This window comes from Planococcus citri, chromosome 5 (assembly GCF_950023065.1).
Source record: "Planococcus citri chromosome 5, ihPlaCitr1.1, whole genome shotgun sequence".
Lineage (NCBI taxonomy): Eukaryota > Metazoa > Arthropoda > Insecta > Hemiptera > Pseudococcidae > Planococcus > Planococcus citri.
In genome coordinates this window covers 49,530,929-49,551,394 of record NC_088681.1, presented here as the reverse complement: position 1 = coordinate 49,551,394, position 20,466 = coordinate 49,530,929, and the positions used below count along the sequence as shown (strand labels likewise).

Here is a 20,466-nt window from a genome sequence, read left to right as displayed (position 1 = left end):
AAAAAGTAGTAGGTACTTCTTGGCAATTTTGGAAAAAAACGGAACTTTTTCAAAATTTTACCATAAAACAGGCTAGACAATTTTGGTAAAAATGAAGGACTTTTTTATGATTAAGACAAAAATTAGATGTTTTTGGATGTTTTGACTTTGGCAAAATAGCAAGACTTCCTCAGAATTTTTCGCCACAAAAGGTGGTGAGTACTTTTTGGACTTTTGTGGCAATTATGACAAAATAAATGAGGACTTTCGGATTTTTTGGCTTTGGCAAGAAAACAGGACTTGAATAACAATTTTGGAAAAAAGTATAGCGCTTACTTGTGGGAAATTTAAGCAAAAGAGTATACAAATTTTGGAAAATTCAAGCAAAAAAATATGACTTTTGAATAATTTTGGCAAAATACTGGACTTTTGGCATTTTTGAATCAAGACAATACGTTATTATGACTTTTTTTTTGATACTTCTATTTCAATAAACAGAGCAAGACTTTTTTTTGACAATTTGTTTGCCACAAAGAATATCTACTAAATTCGATTGTATTTTGTGCATAATCGATATCTGATCAGCGAAAATGAACTTCAACGACGTATTTTTCATTTAGCATGAAATGAGGCAGTATGTTGAAAATAAAAGGAGTAAAGGTCCGCGTTGTAATAGCTGCGAACACGAATGGAAAATAACTTAATCCGAGTAACTTTTGTAATTTCTGCGTTGAAAAATCAAGCAAGACGTTTTTAAGCCAATTGACGAGAAAATTTGAAATTCAAACAAAACGTGCGATGAAATTTTAAAAACCATATCGCGCATCGTCGCATCGCGTCGTCGTCGTCGCAACAACTATTGGAACGCTGTGACATCGTTCGTATTGTTCGAATAAGCTACGACCGATTAGAACGAAGAAGAAGACGAGAAACAAATGCTACGAAGATTAGAGTTGAAGAAGCTGCAGCAACAACAACGGCAGCTGTAAAAACCAATATAACGAAGTGATGAATAAATTGCGATTTTCTTCTCCGCTTTTGCTCGAGACGATATCGGGAGCAGGTTGTCGGAACGAAGATGTTTTGTTTTTATTAAAAAATATCAAAGAAGAATTTTTTTGCACGTTCGCGAGATTTCCATTTTAGCCTCATCTCGTCGGGTACAAAAATTCACTAGCTCGACGCCGCGCTCGCTGAGATCAGAGATGTGAAAATTCAGTAACAAATTGTAATGTAAAAAGTTGTCCGAAGGTATTCTCGAACACAACCATGCTGTCGTCGTTCCTGCTGCCGTAGCTTTAACCAGAACCACTCGCTCTGATACGAATTTAATTTATAGTCCATTGAAATAGCTTCAATTTGAAATTATACCGATTTCGTTTTACCCCGTAATTCTCGTCGTTGAGACTCGAGAGGTACTTTTTTTTCCTTAGCTCTTTCAAAGGGGAACCACCATCGCCAGCGCCATTCTTTCTTATTTTTCTTTGAAGTTACGCGACGTTTCCATTAGCTGATATGAAGTGGTATTAGACGTCCATTTCTTTAAATCAGTATCTAAATTATCGCACGTTCTTACCCATGTTTCTCTTTCTCTACCACTCAAAAGGGTTGGTTCAATTTACCCCCTCGTACCGAATTCGCCCCTCTTGTTCGCGGTAATTTCGTAATTAATTTTTTACCACTCGACAGGGAAATCGAGACTTTATTTATGTACCGAAGGGAAGTTTATTTTGATGAGGAAACATCGTGTTCATATTTATAAGGTTCATGAATTACGCTGAAAACAATTTTCGGTAAATGATTTTCTCTCTGTTTTTTGTGAAATACTTCTCGATGCTGTTTGTAACCTACATTATGATGGAAAATATGCACGTAGATTATGCCTCGCGTTTACTATTTTAGAAGGCGCGATTCGTTCGCGAATTAAAACAGCGGTCAGCGTGGCATGGCGCGAGAATATTTTATAAATCACGAATACATTATTGCTGGCAGACGGTTGCCATTTTACGCCTCATAAACTATACGCGCGAAATGATGTTGTGAAAGTTTGCGAAATGTACGCGAGAAAATGGACGCCATTTCGCTATACTATTGCACCGGAAGATCGAATTGATAATTTAATTTCTCGACGGTATTTTTCACATTTTATTCGACGTACCGAGTTGGGCCAAAAATTCAAATAACGGGTAGGCTACGCGAGGTGTGTATTATTTTGGTGGCCGGTGGCGATACGATTGGGATTTGGGACAATTTGAAGGTCTAGTTGGGAGATGATTTCGGTTGAATATTTTATCGAGGATTTTCACAACGAAAATCAGTTCAGAGAATCGTAAAGACGAGAAAAAAAACACTCACGCAAATGCCTGAGTGATTGAACAAATTGATTGAATTCTAGGTGAATCATTCGCGAACGAGTGGATCAATTGTTGGTGAATCATTTGCGACCGAATTGAATAATTTTTCAGTGAATCAATCGCGAACGAATCGCTGAATAATTTTTGCCTTTTGGTTAATCATTCGCGAACGAATTGATTCGTACAAGCGACTCGTTTGCGAACGCAATATTTAATTTTTAGTGAATCATTCTCGAACGAATTGAAAATTGATTGATTTTTAGTTGAATCATTCACGAACGAATTGAAAATTGATTGATTTCTAGGTGAATCATTCACGAACGAAATTTTCAATTTTTAGTGAATCATTCACGAACGAATGGATCAATTGTTGTTGAATCATTTGCGACCGAATTGAATAATTTTTTAATGAATCAGTCGCGAACGAATCGTTGAATAATTTTTGCCTTTTGGTTGATCATTCGCGAACGAATTGATTCGTACAAGCGACTCGTTTGCGAACGAAATATTTAATTTTTAGTGAATCATTCTCGAACGAATTGAAAATTGATTGATTTTTAGTTGAATCATTCACGAACGAAATATTCAATTTTTAGTGAATCATTCACGAACGAACGAATTGATTAATTGTTGGTGAATCATTCGTGACCGAATTGAGTAGTTTAATAATTTTTTAGTGAATCATTCGCGAACGAATCGTTGAAAATTTGTTGGTGAATCGTTCGCGAACGAATTGATTTGTGTAAGCGACTCGTTCGCGAACGAAATATTTAATTTTTACTGAATAATTCTCGAACGAATTGATAAATTGATTGACTTCTAGATGAATTATTCGTGAACGAGCTATTCAATTTTTAGTGAATCATTCGCGAACGAATTGAATAATTTCTTGATGAATCATTCACGAACGAAATATTCAGTTTTTAGTGAATCATTCACGAACGAATTGATCAATTGTTGGTGAATCATTCGCGACCAAATTGAATCTATTCAATTCTTAGTGAATCATTTGCGAACGAAGTTGGTGAATTATTCGCAACCAAATTGAATAACTTTTTAGTGAATCATTCGCGAACGAATCGTTGAATAATTTTTGGCGAGTCATTCGTGAACGAATTGATTCGTACAAGCGACTCATTTGCGAACGAAATATTTAATTTTTGGTGAATCATTTGTGAATAAGTTGTATACTGATTAATTTCCAGGTGAATCATTCGCGAACGAAATATTCAATTTTTAGTGAATCATTCGCGACCGAATTGAATAATTTCTTATTGAATCATTCATGAACAAATTGAAGATTGTTTGATTTCCAGGTGAATCATTCACGAACAAAATATTAAATTTTTATTGAATCATTCGCGAACGAATTGAATAATTTCTTAGTAAATCATTCATGAACGAATTGAAGATTGATTGATTTCCAGGTGAATCATTCACGAACGAAATATTAAATTTTTAGTGAATCATTCGCGAACGAATTGAATAATTTCTTAGTGAATCATTCATGAACGAATTAAAGATTGATTGATTTCCAGGTGAATTATTCACGAACGAATTGATTAATTGTTGGTGAATCATTCGCGACCAAATTAAATAATTTTTTACTGAATCATTCGCGAACGAATCGTTGAATAATTTTCGGTGAATCATTCGTGAACAAATTGATTCGTATAGGGCTATAGGCGATTCGTTCGCGAACAAACTATTCAATTTTTGGTGAATCATTTGCGAATGAATTGATAAACAGATTGATTTCTTGATGAATCATTCGCGAACGAAATATGTGTTGAATTTTTGGTAAATCATTCACTAACGAATTGATAATTTTTGGTAAATCATTCACTAACGAATTGATTAATTGTTGGTGAATCATTCGCAACTGAATTGAATAACTTTTTAATAAATCATTCGCGAACGAATCGTTGAATAATTTTTGGTGAATCATTCGTGAACGAATTGATCCGTATAAGCGACTCGTTTGCGAACGAAATATTTAATTTTCGGTGAATCATTTGTGAATGAGTTGGATACTGATTGATTTCCAGGCGAATCATTCGCGAACGAAATATTCAATTTTTAGTGAATCATTCGCGAACGAATTGATTCATATAAGTGACTCGTTCACGAACGAATCGATTCATTTACTTAATTTTTGGTGAATCATTCGTGAACAAATTAATTCATAAATTGAAGAATTGATCAATTCATTGACGAATGATTCTCTAAAATTGAATCTATTCGTTCGCTAATGGTTCTTTCAAAAAGTTAGTCAATTCGTTCATGAATGATTCACTGAGAAATGAATCAATTTATACGTAAACAATTCGTTTAAAAACAGATCAACTTGTTGATAAACGATTCGTTTAGGAATGGTGGAGGCTTTGTGAGATTTCAAGTTTCATCAAAATCGGTTCAACCGTTCTTGAGAAATTCAATTTTTAATGAATTTTGTGCAAAGTGACCCCATGAAAAATTCCAAAAATTCAATTTTGTTAGTGTTGGTTTGAAAGTCTCTCTTGTGAGACAAATTTTGAGCTGGCAGATTTAGGGACCTTCAAAATGAGACTATAATTTTGAAAAAAAAAAACAAATCTTTTCGTCATAAATTTAAAAAAAATACGTCTTGGTTTTACGTTCAAATTTCACCAAAATTGTCAAAACGTTCAAAATTTTTCAAAAGAACGCATCTCACGAGTCACTTGTTCCAAATTAAAGTCAAGCAAAATACAGATTTCTATCCTCGTGAAAGAAATTTAGCAGCATAATTCTCCAAACCGTTGGAAATTAATTCACCGATTGGCGTCTATAGTAGGTACATTGTTCGGTGTTCGCTGATGCCAAAAATTGATTTGTCGCCCTATTTGATGGTGTACAATGAACGCGATGCGATGGTTTTACAAATACCAGCTATCGAATGGACTTTAATTAAAGGCTGTGGGATTCGTTGAGGTGTACTGATCGACTTGCGCGCGTTGTGCTGTATATCGACAGTTCATTCGTCGTGTATCAGGCTCCCTGTTTAAATATATAAAACAGACCATTTATGCTATCTACGTGACAGTTTTGTCATAATGTTTGGTATACTGCTGCAGGAAAACTACGGCATGTCAAATTTGTAAAAGAAACTAAACGAAAGCAGAGAAAAACCCCTTCACACGAAGTTGGTTTTCTTTTTCCATGCAAACGCTCGCGTTATATTTACACTCTACAGCGCCAATGAACGTACGTAGTAAAAGGAGACAGAGGTGACGCGACGTGTGAACCTACCTACCTTTGAAACGAGATTAACGTCCAAAACAATACAATTTGGTGTATATTTATCCTCGGACAAGGGTAATTACTCCCATTGTCACCGCCAATTTTCAATTCCAAGACGAATGTGTTCGTTGGCGGTGTTTCCCTGATACGAATAGTGACCGAAAGGGAGCGCCACATTTGGCCAGAGATGTGAAATGGTCGATAGGTAATTCAATTTTATTCGACTGCAGCCAAAATTGTAAGAATTATAAGCATACTGCTATACTTCTAACAATAAAACCAATGTGATGTGAGTAGGACAGGCAGAGGAGGAGGGACAAAAAAGTGAAATAGAGAAAAAATTGATACGAGTTCTTAAAATTGTATAATATGCCCGGTTCTTAGATTCGATTTTTTCAGGACCACTAGATTCAGGTCGAGGAGAAGGGGGAGGGGGGTCAGAATCCAGAAAAATATCGATTCCGGACCTTTCAAAACGTATTATACGATGTACGTATCGTATGACTTTATCAATATTTTCAGGTTTTGACTCCAATAAAGGGGCTTAGGGGTCGTGAAGGGGTCGTATCGAAAAAAAATGTGAGGCCATATTTATGTTTGGTATCTTCAAAAACACACTATTCGATGTACTTGTCACTAGACTTCGGCATTTTTTTAAAAATTTGGCCTCAAATTTGGAGGAGAAGATGCTTCTATCCATTGAAAGTTTGCATTTTGAAAATTGTATTCCTTCAAATCAGTAGCAAAAGCTACGTTGGTAAAATTCCTGATGTCAAACTTTGGGATTTTTTTTTCAAAAAATTTCATATTTCTTACACTTTGATATCCACGTACATTAGACTTTTATAAGTTTTGAAAAAAATTTGATCAATTTTCGAAATTTAGAGTAGATCTGATTTTACAATATTCGGACTGGCTTTAAAAAACTTGGAAAAAATTCCAATGAATTCTCAACATCAAAGCAAACATGAAATTTTTTTTCAAAAATTTGATCCAATTTTCATTATTTAGGATGTATTTTAACTTTACAATAATTTGGTCTGATTCTGACTTTTGAGAACTTGGAAAAAGCCTGTTGAAGTATTGAAATTGCGTCAGACATAAAAATAATTCTGTGACGTTTTGTCAGACTTCTCTTTGATCTCGTGTAATTGATTTTGGACTTAGTGACTTGGTGGTGAATATTTCACCAAAGAGTCACCACATACCTAAATTTTGACATTCTTATGGTGAATTGTTGAGGAAATAATCATTCAGAGGTCCTTACATCGTTTGAAAATATTTCCGACGGTCTGGTGACTTCTTGGTGAGAGATTCGCCACATTTTTTAATGATTTTTTTCGCGATTTCGAATTGAATTTTTTGCTGGTTTCGAATGAATTCTCGCTCGGTTAGGTATTTCGAATGAGTTCTTCGTCGTGATTTCGAATGAGTTTCCTACGAAAGGATCTCAAGATGTCCGGCTCCGATTCAAACGAAGCCGAAATTTTCGGAAAAAGCATGGTCTGAAACACTCATGGCCTAAATTTCAGATACCCAAATTGATTTTTAGACTTTTGAACGAGTTGATCTGCATTTGGTCTGATTTCCAGACGGACTCCTCGAGTGTGTTTTTTTTTTAAAAACAGAATATTTAGGTAAGTATGGGAAAAATTCAAAACAGGTACGAAAAATTTTCTATACGAAGGAAAATTTTTGAAATTGGCTCGAATGCTTTTTTCTTGCCTAAAACCAATCCTTCGAATCCGAATTTCCTGATTCCAAATCATTCTAAAGCCTCCAATTTTTTTCAAAACATGTGGAATTTTGGAAGTTAATTGGGGTATAGCTAAAAATCGAGTTGAATTTTATTTTCCACCTATTTAACAGCTACCCTAATCAATTTTCATGCCTTTTGGAGAAATTTCAAATAATTATGGAGAAATCGAAAATCGCGCTGGAGCCTCCAGAATGATCGGAAATGATTAAATTTGGGCTTCAGAAACAATAATTTCTATTATTTTTATTGAATAAATGAATAGGTACCTAATAATTTTTTTTGAAAGCAGCAAAAATCGCCGAAAATACTTAATCAATTTTAATTTTTAATAATTTGTCAAGTAATTGAAAAATCGATTATGTAATGTTCTTTGCTGAAATTTGATTGTGTGAGTTTCAGACCAGGCTCTATCCAAAAATTGAAATCTCGTTCAAATTGGAGCCGGACAACTCGAGAGGTTCTCTTGATGTTGAATTCTAATGAGTCTTATTTTTCCCAATTATTTCAAAATACATTTTTTGTGACGATTTACAGTGAATTTTTTGGTGGCAATGTAGTTTGGAAATTTCATGTGGTAATTTTAAAAGATTTTTTTTTGTAGTTATTTTCAATTTTTTGATTTTTAGAACAAATTTTCCACAGTGATTCAGGATTTCATTTTTTATTCAGTTTGGGATTTTTTGTATTTTGAAATGCATTTTTCCGTGTTGATTTAGATTTGGCGACTTCGAATAAATTTTTTTCGACGGTGATTTAGAATAAATTTTTCAGTAGCAATTTGAAGTAAAATTTCTCTGGTTATATAGATTGCGATTTTTCAGCCAAAACATAGTAATTTTTTCACATTGGTTGCAATTTTTCGACTTAGAACGGGCAATTTCAAATGGATTTTTCCAATGGTAGTTTGAAATAAATTTTTAGAAGCAGGTAATTCAAGATCGGTACAATTTTCAACGGTGATTCAGAATTTATTTTATTTTTCTTTAAAATCTGGTACTGTATAAAAAATTTTTTATGATGATTTCAATTTTTCGATGTAGAAGGACGATTCTAAATGAATTTTTTTCGGCAATGATTTAGAATAAATTTTTTAGAGTTGGTTTGAAATTAAACTGTGAGTAATGGTGATTTAGATTTTTTTTTTCAAATTTAGTGCAGAAGTTTTTTGTGGTGATATAGAATTTTTCTGTAGTCGTATCAAATGAATTTTTCAATGTTTCGGCGATGATTTCAAATTCGATTTCTTAGAATTGATTTTTGATGATTTTTTTCGGGTAAAAAGAATAAATTTTTTATGTTAATTTAAAAAATCAAAAATCATTTTCAATTATTTTGTTTTTAAGCTAAAATTTTAAGTAGAATATTATATCTCTCGAGCTACGTCTCTCTGATGAGTCAGCAGCAGCTGATAAATAACAGCCGCCACGGACGTTGTAGCCGCTATATTTCTCTACTCTTAGTTTAGTTTTTAGTCTTAGTAATACATTCGATCGATGTACTCGTATATGTCTCAGTATCAATGTACAAAAGTGTATCTAAACAGAGGTGTTATCTTTAGAGGTGATCGTATTTTTATTCCAACTTCATTACGTCAGCATGTATTGAAAGAACTCCATTCGACTCATGTAGGTATCGTTCGAATGAAACGTCTTGCACGAAAGTACTGCTACTGGCCAAAAATTGACTCGGACATTGAAAATTTGGTCAGAGGATGTACCTCTTGTGCACCCAATCAAAAATTACCAGCCCAAATTCGAAATCATCATTGGGAAGAAGCTCAGTCTAATTTTGAAAGGGTACATATGGATTATGCTGGACCTTTTCAAGGCCACTACCTTTTCATTTTGGTAGATTCGAAGTCAAAATGGCCGGAGGTCCGCGTCACTAAATCTGACCCAACCTCAGCAATTACTATCAAATTCCTAAATGATATTTTCACTACTCACGGATTCCCTGAAACCTTGGTATCTGATAATGCCGCGATTTTCAAAAGCTCAGAATTTCAGCAATTTTGTCAAAGTTTAGGAATTCGTCAGAAATTTATTGCCCCTGGAAACCCAGCTACGAATGGCCAAGCTGAACGATTTGTTCAAACAATCAAACATGCTTTGAAAAATTGTTTGAATTCGTCAAATTCTTCAATTCCTCACCTAGTGAGAAAAATTCTTCTTCGATATCGAGCAACTCCGCTCAATAATGGTAAATCGCCAGCTGAATTGTACTTAAATCGTCCGTTGCGTATTGAACTCGATGCTTTACGCCCTCCTCCTCAGTCCCAGCCCCGATCCACACCCCCAGTTAAGCGATTTTTTTCAGCAGGGGAGAGAGTACTCATTCGATTCAACGAACAGTGGAAATTGGGTAAAGTAATTGCTCGGCTCGGTGCAATTCATTATGATGTGGTATTGGACAACGGATTCAAAACGAAAAAACACGTCAATCAGTTGGTAAAATCAAACATACCATTGCCACAGACAACAGAATCGTCTAACAATTCTCCAGCACAACGACACGTCACTTTCAAGGTCAATGAGCCAAAAATATCGCAAAATTATTCAACTCAACTTCGGCGATCAACGCGCATCAGACAAACACCAGATCGGTTTTCCTATTAGTGTGGGAGAACTATTATATCTCTCGAGCTACGTCTCTCTGATGAGTCAGCGGCAGCTGATAAATAACAGCCGCCACGGACGTTGTAGCCGCTATATTTCTCTACTCTTAGTTTAGTTTTTAGTCTTAGTAATACATTCGATCGATGTACTCGTATATGTCTCAGTATCCGTGTATAAAATGTAAATATAATCGAATATTCGAAATGTGTGCTTCATTGAAAGATGTAATATAGAAAATATAGCATGAGAATTTATTTCGAACTTAAAAGCATTAATAAAACATGTTTCACTTACCTTTACTTATTCAAACAGCTTGAAGTTGAAAAGTGGTTCATTTGGCTTCGTTGAAATTCAAACTGAAAATCACAGTTGTACTAACTTATTGAAAAACCTAAAATAAGAAATTTTTTTTTTGCCCAATTAGAACCAAAAATCGAAGTTTTTTTTTACCCTTTGCCATACAATTTCGATGTAAAGTTTCGAACCACGACATCTCCAGTCGTTTACTTTTTCCATTAAATACCTCATACTATACCAATAATAATAATTATTAATGTATTAAAAAATAACAATTTTTAGATAAAAACCAGCATGTATTGAGAGCAATAAACAATATATGCATGTAAGATAACTACTTAGTCAAAATATGCTTAAGTACAGGTACTGGTACTGGTACATTATACAATTAAAAATTAACATAATACACACGAAATAATCAAAAAAAGAAAAAAAAACAATGCATCATATTGAATAAAAACAAATTAAAAAATGAGACTAAGGAAGGACTAGCCTTTGTTGAATAATTACCTACTATCGTCTAAGATGAAAATCTACCGCATGCTTTATTTCATTGTACAAACAAGCATTATTGGCTTCGACCAACCATTCGTAGAACTTGTTATCGGGACCTGCGAATAAACAAAAGTGAGTTAGTATTATTCGTAATCACGTTTCAATTTTCAACAAAATTGTAAATTATTTTAAATTTAATTTTGATTTTTTTTTCGCAATACATTAATGTTTTGGTTCTACAGGGTTATTCAAACATGTTTTCAAATATTGAAAAATTTTCACGATCTCATGCCAAATTTTTTTTTTCAAAGTTATTAAAATTTTTCTCTATTATTGCCCGAATATTTCAAACATGAAAATACAAATTAATTCATAATTAATGCAAAAATTGAATTCGAGGAATTATATTTACCAGTTGTGTAGCCAATTGGCAGAAACGATAATATAGCACGTGTTGAACTCGGTGCACAAGCCAAGAATAAATCGACCAACACTAACGTCCATAAATTCCGCTTTTCGGATTCCATATCGACTAATAATACGTCATTAGGAGCGGTGAAGATCACTTGCTTGAAGATCTGCCTTAAGACGCATAAAACCTCAACGTTGAAGCGCGTTAATAATGGAAATGCCACAAGCTTCAAACTGTCTCCTTCCGAAAGACTGAATAGCTTCTCGAAAAGCATATAAAAACATTCTCTTTGCGCTCTGTCGCAATTATTCTTCATGTAGAACAATGAAAAATTGCAACAATTGCAATATTCATCTTGCGGTCTGTACGGCATTGGGGTAGCCGTTATCCTGTAAATGAACACATAAGGTTAGAATCATCGTCCAGATGGAAATTCAAATCAATAAATGAAAATTGAAATACTTGAGGCAACGAATACTTACATTAAATGGCGATATCCGTAGACTTTGATCAATTCGTTTCGTATTCTCATGAATCGGCCGTGGCAAAATTGAGAACTTTGGACAACTTCGATAGGTTTTCCAACAATTAGCTTGTATTCCTCGACAGGAATTTCATATCCTCTTGGGAGCTCGATTTGAGTTTTTAGATTCTTGCAAAAGTCGTCGTTCAGTTCTTCGTCGATTTTCTCGAGTAAATCTTTGGCTTCGAGGGCGGATCTTTGGATACGTTCAGCGTGGGAGCCTTGTACACGGTATTTACTCTCGATCACTTGAGGAGGTTTTCTGTCCACCTGAACATAAGAATAAGAACAAGAGTTAGAACACGACAATAAGAACAAGAGTTAGAACACGACATTTATAGTAAAGAATGCATCAAGATGGAATTTTCATCTCGTTGGGGAAGTTTTGGAGCTCTCCAATTTGAACAATACCAAGTTTCATCGAAACAGCATGTCCTAAAACCCTCGTAACCAATTTCAGATGCTCAAGTTCATTTTTTTTTATTTTTTTGGGCAAGTATTTGGAAAATTCCAAAAACCTGCTCGGAAGATGATTTTTAAATTTTTTCACGAATATCATTTTTTTCGAGTAAAATGAGAACCAATGTGATTAACTTCTTTAATTCAACTCACACATACGAATAATGAGTAGTTTTGGGCCATTCTGGAGCCTCCAGCGATTTTTTAATTTTCTCCAGAAATTCACAATCAACTCTGGAAAGGCCGGAAATGAACATTGGAAGCTATAACTTGAGTCGATGCTTATTGGATGCCCTCTCATTTCAGAAGAATGAGCTCAGAAGTGAATTTTGACCAATTGATAAATTTCAGAAAAAGTGATAAAAATCAAATTTTAGAATAAGGCATAAAACGAGTGATTTCTTTTGACAAAGGATCATCTGGTGTGTTTACATGATCACGTGACTCGAAAAAATTCACAATTTTAAGTTTTTGGAGCCTCCAGCGAGTTTTTAAAGTGTCCCCCAAAAATTCAAATTGCCCTGAAAGGGCCAAAAATACATGGAAATTTAATTACCTGATGTTTAAGTTTGGGCAGATTGACAATATTGTCTTCCAGCTTGATCGGGCGTAGCTTATATTTTTTCATATAATACTGGACAAACTTCTCCTGCAGGAAATCGCAATGTTTTTGAAGATTCGGATCTTGCGGATTGGATTCATAAATTCGAATGTTACGTTCGATGACATCCATCTGCATGGAGGCGAAATGAGAAGCGCATCCGATAATTTGACGGTAGAAAAACAAGTTGCATGTTACGAGTGGAAACATCGAGTAATGCTGGTATGTTTGGAAATCTATGAAAAACAAAAAAACAATTATGATTAGAATGCAAGATATTTTTGAAGTATTCGATTTTGATGCAATTCGAGAGGAATATTTCTTACCAATTTGAAGTAATCGATCGAGACATGATGAGATAGCATCTCGGCCTAGGTATCGTTGGCAAACAACGTAGCATTCGGAATTTCCCTCTTTGCTGGTAGCAGGTTTTTCGACAATGATTTCTTCGAATGAGGCGGCTAATAATGTAAGCAGGCAAACGGTTTCGCTTTCGAAAAAAGTGAACATCTTGATGACGAAATTTCCACCTAAGAGTAAATAAAAATATAAGGTTAGTTTCGATCGATCACAAGAAAATGCATACGAGTTTATTTGTTATTGATTAGGAAAGATTTTTACCTTTTCTCAAAATATTTAAAGCGTTCAAGGTTTCTTTGAAATGGAGCCAAGACACAGAGCTTTCTTGTTCATCGGGGTTGTCTTGGCAATCAAAACTACCATCAGCGGTCACCAAGTGAGGCAGAATATTTTCGGAACTTTGAATCAGGTACGAAGGATACTCAGGATGAGTGATGTCTCCGGTCATATCGGGTCCAAAATCCCAATGCTTGATGGTTTGCAGCATGAATCGGTCATCGTTGATCATTTCAGATAAGTTGTTTCCTTCGTAATACGGATTCAACGAGTTGGCTGCCCACTCCCACTGTTGAAAAAAAAAACAAGTAATGTTAGACCAAGAATGACAAAAAAATTACACATGTTGAGAAAAATTCACGAAAATGGAACTATAATTACCTTTAAATTGGGATGATTGAGCTTCAAATAATGATTCAACGAGGCTACAAATGCGCCAGGAGCTTCGCACATGTGATAGGAAAACAACGTGTTGCCAGAAAGAGCTTCGGATGGTATGAGATCATACTTGCTGATCAATTCGTAAAATTTACACCAAGCCTATCAACACGAAACATTAGAGATTAGAAACAAATAATTATAAATTGCGAATCATTTCGTAAACTTCGAAACATCGAATTGGAAATATAAATACCTGAGTTAAAAATTCGACTTTGACATCTCTTCGTAAATGTCTCATAACTTTATCGGCTGGATTCATGGATCTGGTATGTTTATGCCATTCGGATAATTCATACTGGTCCAACTTCGATTTGACAGTATTGAGATCACGTTTGATATCCTGCAATTCCGATAAATAACCAACATTCCACTTCTCTTCGGAGAATAATTGATCAGCACATGGTAATCGAGCGTCTCGTGTAGCAAAACGATAACTTTTGCTGTTGAAATTTGTTTTCAGCATGGCTGCGAGGTCCTTTCCGTAATAATCTGCCAAAGAGACGCTCAGCTCTTCTTCTTCGTCTTCAGAATATAATAATCTAGGCGATCGATGGCCGCAGTTTCCATTATATCGATCATTAGTGAAATTTCGTTTATCGTAATCGTTCTGCGTGGAATTTCCGTTACCAGTACAATATTCGAAATTTTCAGCACGTGGATTCGAATCACAAGGAAAAGTATTGTTTTCCATTTTTTAAAAATTCGCGAATTACGAATAAAAACACGAATTATAGCACAGTAGCGAAAAAATAAAAGAACGAATCGGGCTCTTACCAAAAAAAACGTCGATAAAATAATAAAATACGAATAATTAATCACTGAAATAAAAATATAAATACGTTAAAATACTAATTTAAATTTATAAATCACTAAAATAAAAATAAATGCGAAAAAATTCAGTTCAAAAATAATAAAAAAAAAATTGGTAAGCACCGCAATAATCCTTAGCACAAGATAAAAATTTGCATTACAAGAACTTCAATAGCATAAGCAACGTACGTTCGAGAGAGCGACTGAACAAGAAATGGGACGAGAAACCTGTTGACAAACAACTTATAGATTTTGCGAGCGCGCATTAAGGGTGGGGATAAGGGTAGTTCGTGTGAACAACGTTGCAATGCTTCAACGCCAAACCGGTTACCTGTATACCTGGAACGACCTTTTTGCGTGCTTGGAAATGTTGTTTACAAATAACAAAGGGTTGGTATCGCGTAAATAACATCATCATCCGCCAACTTGGAACCTTTTAGCATGCTTGGAAATGTTGTTTACGAATAACAAAGGGTTGGTATCTCGTAAACAGCATCATCATCCGCCAACTTGGAACCTTTTTGCGTACCTACCTACCTACCTACCTACGTATGCAGAAGAAAATACCATGGAATTTAGAAATTTGTCGGACGATGGTGAATTTCTAATTATTTATGCTAACAAATACGTAGTCGAGAAAATTGAGTTAATTTAAAAGATTCGAAGGTCCGAAGATGGGAATGATGCAATAAAGCAACGTTGCCTGATAGTGCAGAAAAATTATAATTTTCAATATAACCAATTCTGGGGACTTGTTGATCACGCTTTTTTGACGTCTCATCTGCCTCCAATTTGGTTTCTAAATTTATTTTGCAACAATTCAGATTTATGAAAAAAATTGATGGAACATAGATTTTTATAGGTGTGCTGAATTTCCTCCATATACTTACTTACAGATTGTAAAAAAATGTCTCATCAATTTTATTGCACTTTTATACCTAGCATTAAAAATTTCGTTGTAGAAGTATTTTTTTGGAGGAGGGAGAGCTGAACGATGTACTGCATGAGCAACTTTTTTTTTTTTAGAAATTTGGACAACTTTTGGTTTATCTCTCTGTTCAGCTGGAAAATTGGATATTTTTTGGTTTGTTTCCTTATCAAAATTTTCAAAATGTAATAAGTACGTATGTAATTCTAGTTGAAATTCTGATTTTTTTTAGAAACAACAAAACATTTATTCCAAATTCCGCGGAGACTTTCATTTCAAGTTGAAAATCGCTCAGAAATGATTATTACCTCAGATGGCCAATGGACCTTAAAGAGGAGAATTTTTGAAAAAAATACACCATTTGCTCAATCCGCTTCATGAAAAAGTGGTCTGTATTTCAAAAAGGAACAAACTTCGAGAACTTTCGGTTCATTTCTCTATTCGGCGGGAAAATTCAACATTTTTCTGGGTTATTGTCTTCCTTTCAAAATAATAATTCTCGCCAATTTCCATCAAAATTCTGAATTTTTTTATCCGTCTGCTTACCGCACATTTGAGTGGATTTCATGGAAGAAAAATAAAAAAATTAGTATCAAAGTCCCCGTAGCCTTTCATTTCAAGTCTAAAATCGGTCAGAAACGATTATATCCTCGGATGGCCAATCAGCCTTGAAGAGGAGAATTTCTGTAAAAACGGTATTTATTTCTCAATCAGCTTCGTGAAAAAATAGCCTGTGTTCAAAAGATGACATTTGAGAGTCTTTATATTATCATAAGCACATTGCTTCAACATTCAGAATTATTTTTTCGTTATAAGCAAGAAATAGTGATACTTTTGATCCCGCTTGTACAGATTGTTTGAAAGTAAATACTGACATTTTCCCCCTCACGACGAAAAATATTTCATCTCGACCGAGAGCAAAAGTGATTTTCATTTGAATCAGTTCCCTCGCTTCACGTGGGCAACAAATCTCGAAATTCATCGAAAATCATTTTTGCTACCTAGTTGAATAAACGACCATTTCTTCATCTGTGTTCAATTTGGCAACGCTGCACATTGTATTGCCTTATCACAGAACTGGTTACCTGCCTACCTGAAAGGACCTTTTTGCATGCTTGGAAATGTTGTTTTCGAATAACAAAGGGGTTGGTATTGTGTAAATAACATCAGCAACCGCCAACTTGGAACCTTTTTACGTATTCGGTATTCTCGATGGTTGCTTCTGAATAACAACGGAGGATTGATGTAAAGTCCAATGTCTATTGCATGCACGAGGAGGGAAATTGGAAAAAAATTTTCAGATTGTCGGACGATGATGACTTTCTAATTTATTTATGCTAATAAATACGTCGTCGAGAAAATTGTGTGGGGGGGGGGGAATTTGTGTCTTATTTTTCGCTGAATTTGAAAGGTTTGAACGTCCGAAGATGGAAAAAAATGCAATAAAGCTGTAGGATGTTAATATAACCAATTCTGGAGACTCATATTTTTATAGCATTAAAAAAATTCATTTTGGAAGTACATGTATTTTTAGAAGACAGAGGGAAGGTTGATTGAGGCACTGCATGATCTATACAGTGTCCAAAAGTGGGGAAAATGACTTTTTTTTTAGAAATGAACATACTTTGAGAACTTTTGGTTCATCTATCGCTTCGGCTGGAAAATTCAACATTTTTGTGGGTTGTCTTTCTTTCAAAGTAATAATTCTCGCCAATTTTTGTCAAAATTCCGATTTTTTTTATCCGTGTAACCACAAATTCGACACACATTCGAGTAGATTTCATGGAGAAGAAAAACAAAAAAATTGGTACAAAAATCCCCGGAGCATTTCGCTCATTTCAAGTCGAAAATCACTCAGAAATAAATATTGTCTCGGATAGCCAATGGACCTTGAAGAGGAGAATTTTCTAAGAAATTATATTTTCTCAATCTGCTTTATGAAAAAATTGTTTATGTTTAAAAGATAGCATTTTGAGAGTCTGTACATATATTAACCTAAGCACATGTTTTCGACATTCAGAATTATTAGTTTTTCATCTGTGTTCAATTTGGCAACGCTGCATTTTGTATTGCGTAGCGTTAACGCCGAACCGGTTACCTGCATACCTGAAACGACCCTTTTGAGTGTTTGGAAATGTTGTTTTTGAATAACAAAAGGGTTGGTATCGCGTAAACAGCATCATCACCCGCCAACTTGGAACCTATTTATCTCGATGACTGCTTTTGAATAACAACGGTGTCAAGTCCAATGTCTATTGCATGTACCAGGAGAAAAATTCGATGAAATTTTTCATATTGTCAGACGATGATGACTTTCTATTTATTTATGTTTATTTATGCAAACAAATACGTGGTCAAGAAAATTACATATGATTTGGGGGAATGATTGTCGCCCTATTTTTTGCTGAAACTAAACGTTTCAAACCTCTGAAGACGAAAAAAAATGCAATAAATTAAGATTGCCTAATGGTGCAAACATTAGAATTTTGAATGTATGTAGCTAATTCTGGGGACTGTTTTATTACGTATTAAGTATTTAAAATGGACATCCACCGAGGCACTTCCGAGTCTGTGTTTTTTGACGTCTTATCTAAGTCCAGTTTGTTTTTAGAATTTATTTAGCACGAATTCAGCTTTATGAAAAAAACTGATGGATCATGAATTTTAGTAGATACGTGTAATAAATTTTCTCCTCTACAAATTGTAAAAAATTTCTCATCAATTTTATTGTATGTACTTTTATAGCATTGAGGAGGGAAGGTTGAATGAGGCGCTGCACGAGCAACACTGCCCAAAAGTGGGGGGGGGGGATCACTTTTTTCAGAAATGAATGTATTTCGAGAACTTTTGGTCATTTCTCTGTTTGACTGAAAATCCCCTCTTTTTTATGGATGGTCTTCCTTTAAAATACGTAATGATTCTCGCCAATTTTCGTCAAAATTGTGAAGTTTTTTATCCGTCTTACCCCACTTTGAGTAGATCTTATGGAAGAGAAATCGAAAAATTGGTACCAAATTCCCCGGTGACTTTCATTTCAAGTCAAAAATCGCTCAGAAATGATTAAAGTCTCGGAGAATTTTCGAAAAAATTGTAGTTCTTTATTTCAATCTCTGTTCGACCTGTTTTGTAAAAAAATAATCCATGTCCAAAAAATAGTAACTGGGAACGAATATTTAAGCGTATAGGCACTATCCTAGAAGCCACGTTTTGATATTCAGGAATGTTTTGCTGTAATCTCTACTCAACTTGGCAACGCTGCACTGCGCTGGGAAGACAATATTCGTATACATTATTCCCTGGTCCGAACGTTCAGGTACCTGAATGACAGATTCCTAGTTTCCATTGTCGTTGTTTTCCTTTGTATGTAGCTTACGCTTAGCTATGGAGTTCCGAGTGACAGTTGCTTTTTACTTACAATTGAACTTTTACAATTCGTCAATTCCGATCGATTTGGAATTTGGCTCAGTAAAATAAAGGATGTCGATCAGGCCTCAGAACTGAATTTTAAAATACAAAAATTGATTTTTCGATTTTTGGCGAATTTTTGAAAATGGTGGAAATAATCCATTGGTATAATTTTTGACAAAATAGTAAGTAAATACAGGAATAAGAAAATTGAAAAAAGCTGTTTGTATACTGAAGTCGACCTTCCAATCTGATTCACCCTATTTTCAGACCGATCTGAAGCCTTCAGCAAAAGTTGAACTTTCTTCAAAACTTTCTAATCGCTCCAGAAGGTGTTTGTAATCAATTTCAGCAGCTGAAAATTTAATCCTGTCAATGCTTTCAAAGTCGTCGCTTTTTGCTTTGACTTTTTTTTCAGAATAATTACTAAAAAAAAAATAAGTTCTCATGATTTATTTTATAAAATTGTTAATAAGAAAAGTAAATTTGAAAAAAACATGCCTCGGAAGCAAGAATATAGCGAAACTGCTCCAAATTTTTTCATTAAAAATTTAAAAAAAAATAATAAGTTCTTCCCCACCGATTAGAGCAAGTAAATCTCAAATTCGAAGTGATGAGTTGAAAAGTGTAGGTATTCTTTTTACTCGGGCAATACGCATTCACCTAAGCCATTGTTTTGATGTTCAGGATTGTTTTGCTCGCATCTTTGCCCAACTTGGCAACGCTGCACTCCGCGCCATTTAATTGTTTGGGATACATTCAGGTACATCATTAGCTGTTAGCTCGGATGTTCGGTGCCTAAACGACGGGAGGTCTAGTTTCATATTTCGTTTTATTCTTTTGTACTGCACCTAATATGCATGTAACTTAGCTCATTTTAAATACCTACAGAGATGAAAACTTGGAACTCGTTCATACATTAATCTAAACCACGTTTTCATATTTAGGATTGTTTTGCTGTCGTTTCTGCTCAACTTGGCAACGCTGTACATCGCGCCATTTTCAGGTATATTGTAGGCTTGTTTTGGACGTTTAGGTGCCTGAATGACGGACGTTTGGTTTGGTATCTATTTTGTTTTACTCCTTTGTATGGAGTTTTGGAGTTTTGAGTGATAGCTGTTTTGTTTTCTACTTACGATGAAACCTTTACAACTCTCGTCAATTCCGATTCAGTTGAAATTTAGCTCCCTAGTGGGTCATTCCACACACGAATTGCAAAAAAAAAAAAACAAACAACTTTGAAAAGTATCATTTTTGAAATCTATGCGTATTTTTATATTTTACTGAAAATGAACAGTATAAAAAAATCGAAATTTTAGAAACACGTATATCTATTTACAAAATGTCGAATATCTCCGAGACGTTCTAGCTGATTCGAAGCGCCGACGCATGTAAATTTTATCGAAATCCGGTTTAAAATGATCTTGTGGGATCCTTCATCATCTTTCAATAGACAAAAGCACGTTTTTCGAATGTTTTTGGTTTTTGAAT

General features: G+C 34.6%; 2 protein-coding genes across 5 annotated transcripts in view; one reads left to right on the top strand and one right to left on the bottom strand.

The window, feature by feature from the left end:
- Window positions 1-20,466, top strand: part of LOC135847117 (hemicentin-1-like) — a 577,043-nt gene that overhangs the window by 104,965 nt on the left and 451,612 nt on the right. The window lies entirely within an intron of this gene.
- On the bottom strand, window positions 10,522-14,910 carry LOC135848647 (cap-specific mRNA (nucleoside-2'-O-)-methyltransferase 2-like). Its single transcript, XM_065368598.1, has 8 exons — window positions 14,026-14,910; window positions 13,773-13,931; window positions 13,377-13,680; window positions 13,082-13,285; window positions 12,711-12,991; window positions 11,655-11,965; window positions 11,173-11,561; window positions 10,522-10,876 (listed from the first exon to the last, which is right to left on the bottom strand). Exons 1-8 carry the CDS (start codon window positions 14,521-14,523, stop codon window positions 10,779-10,781), a joined length of 2,244 nt encoding a protein of 747 aa, XP_065224670.1. The 5' UTR covers window positions 14,524-14,910; the 3' UTR covers window positions 10,522-10,778.

Coding starts and splice junctions, on each gene's coding strand:
- LOC135848647 (XM_065368598.1), bottom strand. CDS start 14,523: ATGGAAAACAATACTTTTCCTTGTGATTCGAATCCACGTGCTGAAAAT. Junction 13,932..14,025: donor AAGTCGAATTTTTAACTCAG/GTATTTATATTT, acceptor TCGTGTTGATAG/GCTTGGTGTAAATTTTACGA. Junction 13,286..13,376: donor TTTAAATATTTTGAGAAAAG/GTAAAAATCTTT, acceptor ATTTACTCTTAG/GTGGAAATTTCGTCATCAAG.